Source organism: Miscanthus floridulus, chromosome 3 (assembly GCF_019320115.1).
Source record: "Miscanthus floridulus cultivar M001 chromosome 3, ASM1932011v1, whole genome shotgun sequence".
NCBI lineage: Eukaryota > Viridiplantae > Streptophyta > Magnoliopsida > Poales > Poaceae > Miscanthus > Miscanthus floridulus.
The window spans coordinates 111,531,697-111,539,027 of NC_089582.1; the positions used below are offsets into that span (position 1 = coordinate 111,531,697).

Genomic DNA, 7,331 nt, shown 5'->3' on the forward strand with positions numbered 1-7,331 from the left:
TCTAGAGCTTATAGCAATGCCATGAACTGATGTAATTATAAATTGAGTCACAAAAGTGAGAAGGTCCAGTTAGTGATACATTAATTTACATCTTACACACCTCAATAACACAGCCAGCTATGATATCATGAACCTCTGGCATATACCTGAATGAAATGGTTAAAAATAACAAACAGGAATGAGCCTACAGAACTTGTCCATAACTCTAATTGCAAGTTCACATAGCACTTTGAAATAGAACCAAGTGAAGAACTCCTTTCCTCAAACCACAAAAAGCATAATCCTTAGAATTGGATTAATCAAACATTTGAATTCAGACAATATTGGACAATTAACAAATATCAGGTACATTATTGTAGTAGAATCATTATAAAATCACAAAGCAAACCACATTTGAACAATTAAAGATTTGAATTCAGAATCATTATGAAATCATTATAGCAAATCACACCAGTCCCCCCATATGTAGAAGCTTAAATGCTGTTGGGATTGCTTATTAACACATTTCAGTATTTCACAAAAAGAATCGCCCCTTTATTCAGATAGATACACACGTAATACAATTGTGCCACTTAAATTTACTGAACATCCACTGACTGCCAGTCATGGAAAGACAGCTTGTCGATGGTTGATGGCCGGAAGAGGATAGGGTTAACGTTCCAGCCCTTCAGGCTTCCTCTCGCCCATCTCATCCTCACGTTGTCAATCTCCAGGCCGGAGATATGCTCCAGCATCATGCCACCAGTCTTGTGCTTCACCATCTCCCGGCACCCAGGCCTGTAATCATAGAGCCCTCCTGTGTAGTTTGTCCACCGCTTGTAGGTAAGGTCTATGTTCTTGAATTTCAGGTTGCGGAGCAGCCCATGCTTTGATCCAGCCAGAAAAACTCCATTTTCTGATACCGATGAGATGTTGATGAATCTTATGTCTGAGATGGTGCCTTCTTTTGAATCTGGGTGCCTTGGGCAAGTTGTGATGTAGATTGGTTCGGCTCTTCCCCACCATAAAGGATGGTAGTACCTGGTGCTCATTTTAATGTTTGAAAAAACCACATCATTCACATTCCCTGCAAAAGTTAAAGTGATAGCGTGTCATTCACATTCAATAAGATGTTTGCTTTACCTAATTGTATGAATATATACTGACAATTGCAAGTTGTAGGTTAGTACCTCCATCCCGGATCTGCATCCCAAGTCCTCGATGTGAATCAACTATTGTGATGTTGTCGAAAACCAGCCTTTTGAAGTCGAAGAAGCTTGCACTTCCAAACTTGATAGCACAAGATTTAGTCCGGATCCAACAGTTTGTTGCTGTCAAGTTGTAAACTGGTCCAGTGGTCGACTTTGGGCATATAGCATCGTCTCCGGTGTCTATGTGGCAATTGGTTATGACAGTGTTGTTAGAATCCTCAATGTCAAAGCCATCATTGTTGGGACTGTTAAAATCTCCAAATATTGACACATTGTGGATGACAGTGTTGTCACATCTGACAAGGTGAAGACTGCGTGCAATGCAAGTATAGAGCCTGTTAATTTTGCCCAAGTACACTGACAAATAAACACTGTCTACTTCTGTTCATCATATGTCCTAACTCCTAAGTAGGAAAACATATCAGGATAAGTTATTTCACAAAACCGCAAGAACAACAAGGGCAGAGAGTAAAAACATGTTGCTTCTAGCATCTTTGGAAATTGGAATGGAATAATCAGGCAGGCTTGTTTGTTCCTGTTCACAATTATGGATCTAGCAGTGAGAACAGCATCTATCAGTATTTTTTTCCTGAATTGATCGATGAAGTTGATGGAGTAAGAAATGCTTACCACCAGTAGGCGGGCTGGTTGAGTGTGATGTCGTGGATCCTAACATCCTTGGAGTCAATGAAGCCGACGAGCCGCGGCCGGCACTCATCGCCCAGGCAGTCGCCGGTGGCGTTCCAGCTCACCATGACGTTCTTCACCTCGCTGGGCGTGACCACGAACGCCCCGCCCTGGCCGTTGATCTCGCCGCCCCCTGTGACGCCGGCGCCCGTGGTGTTCTCGGCCAGAACGACGTACCACCGGCGCGACTCGGGCGGGTAGTCCGCCTGCCTGGTCCCGCCCAGAAGCCGCGCGCCGGGGGGCACCTCCAGCACCACCCGCGAGCGGAGGTGGACGGTCGCTGTCAGGTAGTTGCCCGGCGCCGGGAGAAGAACGCGGCCCCCGCCCGCCGCCGCGCAGGCGTCTACAGCGGCCTGAATCGCCGCCGTGTCGTAACGGGACCCATCGCCCGCCGCACCATAGTCGGCCACCGAAAAGACGCGGCTGGACCGTGTGCCCGGCACCACTACTAGCAGCAACAACAGCAAGGGCGCGGCGGCGAGCTGAAGTGGCGGAGAAGCCATCGCGGCTGTTCTCCTCCGAGACTCCAACTGGCCAGCGAGAATCTTTGCGAGGCGATTGTGTGGAAAAATCGCACGGGGAGCATGGGAAGTGGTATGACAGTGTATAGAAATCGCACGGCACCAGCTCGAAGATCGCCAAGTTTTGTCAGAAGGATTGGTTCGGTCCACATGTCGGCGTCGCGAAGTTTTTTTATAATAAAAAAATTGAGTATGATTTTTTCTTAAAATGTGTACTTTTAACTTTAATCAAATATATACAAGATATCATTAATAGTTATGATGCATAATAAATATCATCATATTAATCATTAAACATATGAAAGCTTACCGTGACATTTGCTTAAGTCCATAAATATCATTCTTTAATCTGCACCCCCATGTTCTTCTTGCCTTTCGTAACAAAATCCTCTAGCAAAGCTTCAACATTCATTTTATGTAACTTTAAGTTATAATGAGCTAAAAGCATCATGACGATTCTAAATTAACCTTTATTGGAGACATGAGAATCAGCACCTTGTCCTTGTGTAAATCCTATTGCTATGAACCTAGCTTTAAATCGCTCAACTTTCCCTTTAGACCCATGTACCACCTGTTATTTTGATTTTTCTACTAATTCTTAGTGCTTATCTAGCCTCAACTTACTTATATGAGTTTACTAGCAGATGCCAGTGCGGGAGCCTCAAAACTTTAAAAGCAATAAAAGTATGAGAAAATAGTGGGTTGAGACTTGAGAGCCTCAAAATTTTCAAAGCGACAAGCATGCAAAAAAATAGTGGGGGTAGAACAACGGACAAATAATAAATTTTAATTTAACTCGGCTTAACAACAAACTGTTTTGAGCCACGTTAGAAGAAATAAGCATTAATTTTAGTAACCGTCGTACATGCTAGACAAGTTCTCCACAGCTATATGTTCAAAAGGGAAGTGTTCTAGCTTTAATATAAAATTTTCAGCCTCAAAAAATTGTTACATGTTAAAGAGAAAAATGTTTGAAGCATAACGATAAAAATAAAATGAAAATGTCCTCATAAATATTATTATGATGCCACTAATTAAAACCAATGTTACGCTAGTGACTGGCAGTGTTCTACGAAAAGAACAAATGCAATAATAATAAAAACTAAAAAAGAGAAAGAAAGAAAATGCACGAATTACCCGCGTTTGAAAAAAAAAAGAACGGCCCATTATCCCAGGAGAAGGGCCGTTGCGGGTGCGCTCGCTCGCTCACCCTCGGCCGCCGTTTACGTTTACCCGCGTGCTCTCTATCTCACTCTCTCTCGGCGACGACTCGGCTACCACCGCCGCCCTACGCCAGGTTCCCAGGTCTTCGTCAGGCTCAGTCACTTCTCCGGCAACGAGCACCCACCAGGTCCCGCCCCCCTCTATTCCCTGCCTGCTGTGCAAAACCGAGCACCCCAAGCCTAACCTAAGCTATTTTGGATATTTGTAATCGGATCTAATCTAGTTGCAAGTATATAAATATGTATTATTATGGCTCCTAATTTCGTTCTTTTGTAAAAAATTATCGGGTGTAGTCTTCCCCTGAGGCCAAGTCTTGTTTAGTGGCTTAATATGCTCGAATTCTAGTGAGTAACGAGTCACCTGGATGTAGGTTACTGTCTATGTTTCATATATCTGGGATTTGGGTACGCTGTTTAGCATATTTTGTGTCCTTATATAAGTTCATAAAGGTAGCAAAGGTGAATCCTATACGGAAGTGTGTAACAGGCCATTTCTATCATGTTTTTTTTTTTTTTGGTTAAAAATAAAGTGGGTATTTGCCAAAGTTTAGTGTGGCCGCGTGGACAGACTTTAATCCTTGAAGCTTTCTGTCTATTGCCTTTTTATTTATTACTTATAGCTTCATTGGAATGTGATTTAACCTTCTCTTGTTTTCTGATTGTTGCTACTATTTACACAATTGTGTCACAAATCTTCTGGGCTATCTATATTTCCACTTCTATGTGTCATCTTATTTTATTTGGCCAAATAATCTTATATCCCACTGATTATTAATTATGATTCCCTGTAAATACTTTTCAGTTGACACCTGATACTACCTGAATCTAATGCTTATCAATATGCCTAATATTTGCTGGCGGAGCTTTACTTCGTGCAATATGTATTCTCCATCTAATCAGTTACAAGGAAGTTTCACTCGAAGAGTAGATTTATGGAGTACTTCTTGCTCACAGGCAGTGGGGCATCATGCAAGGGTAGGTTCAGTTGATTTTTCTGTTAAGAAGAACGTGAAGTCATCTCAACTGCAAAATGCGACATGTTTTGTCGGTTTAGGACAACAGTTGCAGTGCAGACTATCAGCAAGAAGCCATATCCTGAATGTAAAGTCTGATATACTCTCCCACCAAAAGGTTAGTGTAAGCTGGAGTTTGGGAAGTATGCCACAAAGAATAGGATGTGTAGTCTCTGGACTAGGTTTTGCAGTGTCTGGGCTGGCGAGTGCTGAGGGTCCTGTGAACAACAACATAGATAGCACCGAACCTGACAAGTCATCAACAAATTTATCTCATGGAAAAAATGTTTACACAGATTATTCTGTTACTGGTGAGAGTGCGAAAGTTTCATTTAAAATAAATGCACAGTTTGCAAATGATTTAACTATAACATCAAATAGGCACTCATAGTTGAACCGAATGACCTGCAGGCATTCCTGGTGATGGAAGGTGTCTGTTCCGTTCTGTAGCTCATGGTGCCTGCATTAGGTCAAGGAAGCCCATACCTAATGAGGATCATCAAAGAAAGCTAGCCGATGAGTTGAGAACAAAGGTAACCTGTACACTATTTGCTATCAGGTTCATGGTTTCGATTACTAAAGTTCATAAACACTAGATATGTAGTGATTGCCCTTTCATCATTGAAACCCCTGTATGAACTTTACCATTATTACTAGGTTGCAGATGAATTTATCAAGAGGCGGGCAGAGACTGAATGGTTATTTTCTCTCTTCCCTAGTCATGCTGCTTGTTCATTCACATATTCTTGTACTTGTATTTTATTGTGCATTGTTTTCAGGTTTGTTGAGGGGGACTTCGATACGTACGTATCTCAGATTAGGAAGCCACATGTCTGGGGAGGTGAGCCAGAGTTGTTCATGGCTTCACATGTTCTTCAGTGAGTGTTAGCCACTATCTTTGAATATTTTGATACTATTTGCTATTTTAGCTAAATATTTGTCAGATATGTTAGTTCCATCTGTACTTCTTATAGTGCTCATTTAATATCATCTGCAACACCTGCATGTTAACACTGGATAGAGTTATTCAGTTATCTCGTGGACCAAAATCTGTTGTTAATTCACTATAGCTGAGAAGATACACTTGGGAATTCCATTTGTAGGTTGGCTTCTTTATGGTGATCCTTCATCATAATCGTGATATACCAAAGTAGTAAGAATACAATTATTGCATTTGCAGGATGCCAATCACCGTTTACATGCATGATAACGAAGCCGGTGGTTTAATAGCGATTGCTGAATATGGCCAAGAGTATGGGACAGAAGCTCCCATCCAAGTTCTTTATCATGGTTATGGCCATTATGATGCCCTGCAGATAACAGGAAAGGGTGGTCCGAGGTCAAGATTGTAGCATTTGTAGCTCTGAATTTAAATGGTAAGTTCCGGTTGGATACATTCTTCCTTTCTTCCTTTATACATAATCTACTAATATGATCAGAGTTTGGTTTAAAAAAACAGGTCGTATGTTGGTTCTTCCAAATTCCAATTGCTCGTGTAATCTTACTGAGCATTGTAAGCAACTTCCATTGGCAGGCAGCGACGCAGCGGCAAGTCGATCGTGCACATTGCTTATGCTTTGGTGGCAAAGAACAGATGGCCATAATTCAGCTTGGCCCTTTGACATGCCTGGAGGTGGCCATGGAACGGACATCTGCTCAGCTCTCGCGATCTTCAGATGCTCCTGACTTCCTAAAAGGTGCGACAATATTACGAGGAGTCGTCCTGTGCAGTGTGCACTGGCCATGTGTCTGTGGTTTCGTTGATGTCCTGCGGAGTAGTGGAGTCAAAGGTATATTCACTGAAGCTGTATAGAGCTGAAACCATTATGTTGAGCCAAGTACCAGCCTGGGCTCGAGTGAAACAAGCGGAGTCCGCTGTTCGCGTAACAGCTTCAGATGCCGGATTCCAGAGCTTATTCTTATCTCTGCTTGTCTCTGTTTCTCTTCTCCTAGCCAACACACACGCGCGCGCGCACAAGTCAACTTGCAGGCGGGCTCGTTCGCGGCCGGCCGCTAACCCGCCTTGCTTGCCGCAAAGTTTATTAGCGGGTTTGCGGCTTACCACAAAGCTGCGGATCTCGCGGACAAGTGTTCCGCGAACACAACAAACTTGTATGCAAGACCCGCAAGACTGACAAGTGTTCCACGGACTCAACCTGAAGCTCAAGGAAGCACCTGTCCATCTTGTTCACAGTAAGGACTGGCCTAGTCCTCTCACCAAGGGCTTGGCGGAGCACAGTTTCAGTTTGCACACAGGCACCTTCAATACAGTCAACCACCACCAGAGCACCATCGGTGATGCGAAGAGCAGCTGTAACTTCCGAAGAAAAATCGATGTGCCCAGGTCAGTGTTTTAAAGGCGTCGCCTAGGCGTACCCAGCTCGCTTTGGGAAACAGTGGCGCCTTGTCGCCTAGGCGCCGCCTAGACGCCTAGCCGCCTTTAAAACATGGGCCCAGGTGAGTCAATAAGGTTGATCAAATATTGGTTACCATCCCTCTCGCCCTTGTAGTTCTTCAGTGACTCTTCCCGTTCCACAAAAGCGATTTCTTCAGTTCGTCCCCAACGCTCAGACCTCAGAGGTTTCCATGCTCTTCCAAATCTCGAGTTCCAAAACGAAAGCAGCGCGGCACGGACATGGACGGCCGTGGATTTCTCAGCCGGTATGTTCTCCCTGCCGCCTGTATTCCATGCTCGTC

General features: G+C 43.6%; 2 protein-coding genes across 6 annotated transcripts; one reads left to right on the top strand and one right to left on the bottom strand.

The window, feature by feature from the left end:
- Nucleotides 1-519: 519 nt before the first annotated feature.
- On the bottom strand, nt 520-2,509 carry LOC136546486 (probable polygalacturonase). Its single transcript, XM_066538452.1, has 3 exons — nt 1,821-2,509; nt 1,170-1,501; nt 520-1,066 (listed from the first exon to the last, which is right to left on the bottom strand). Exons 1-3 carry the CDS (start codon nt 2,378-2,380, stop codon nt 579-581), a joined length of 1,380 nt encoding a protein of 459 aa, XP_066394549.1. The 5' UTR covers nt 2,381-2,509; the 3' UTR covers nt 520-578.
- A 1,085-nt stretch (nt 2,510-3,594) lies between these two features.
- LOC136546487 (OVARIAN TUMOR DOMAIN-containing deubiquitinating enzyme 4-like) lies at nt 3,595-6,556 on the top strand. 5 transcript variants are annotated; one of them, XM_066538455.1, is made up of 8 exons: nt 3,595-3,749; nt 4,424-4,596; nt 4,684-4,945; nt 5,046-5,167; nt 5,292-5,332; nt 5,414-5,512; nt 5,815-6,010; nt 6,169-6,556. In XM_066538455.1, exons 2-7 carry the CDS (start codon nt 4,450-4,452, stop codon nt 5,984-5,986), a joined length of 843 nt encoding a protein of 280 aa, XP_066394552.1. In that variant the 5' UTR covers nt 3,595-3,749; nt 4,424-4,449; the 3' UTR covers nt 5,987-6,010; nt 6,169-6,556. The 5 variants fall into 5 exon arrangements, with proteins under 5 accessions (XP_066394552.1, XP_066394551.1, XP_066394550.1 ...); XM_066538454.1 differs by having other exon boundaries at nt 4,424-4,945; nt 6,094-6,556; XM_066538453.1 differs by having other exon boundaries at nt 4,424-4,945.
- Nucleotides 6,557-7,331: the final 775 nt, after the last annotated feature.

Coding starts and splice junctions, on each gene's coding strand:
- LOC136546487 (XM_066538454.1), top strand. CDS start 4,450: ATGCTTATCAATATGCCTAATATTTGCTGGCGGAGCTTTACTTCGTGC. Junction 4,946..5,045: donor CACAGATTATTCTGTTACTG/GTGAGAGTGCGA, acceptor AATGACCTGCAG/GCATTCCTGGTGATGGAAGG. Junction 5,513..5,814: donor ATGGCTTCACATGTTCTTCA/GTGAGTGTTAGC, acceptor TTGCATTTGCAG/GATGCCAATCACCGTTTACA.
- LOC136546486 (XM_066538452.1), bottom strand. CDS start 2,380: ATGGCTTCTCCGCCACTTCAGCTCGCCGCCGCGCCCTTGCTGTTGTTG. Junction 1,502..1,820: donor AACCAGCCCGCCTACTGGTG/GTAAGCATTTCT, acceptor CATTGCACGCAG/TCTTCACCTTGTCAGATGTG. Junction 1,067..1,169: donor GATGCAGATCCGGGATGGAG/GTACTAACCTAC, acceptor TAACTTTTGCAG/GGAATGTGAATGATGTGGTT.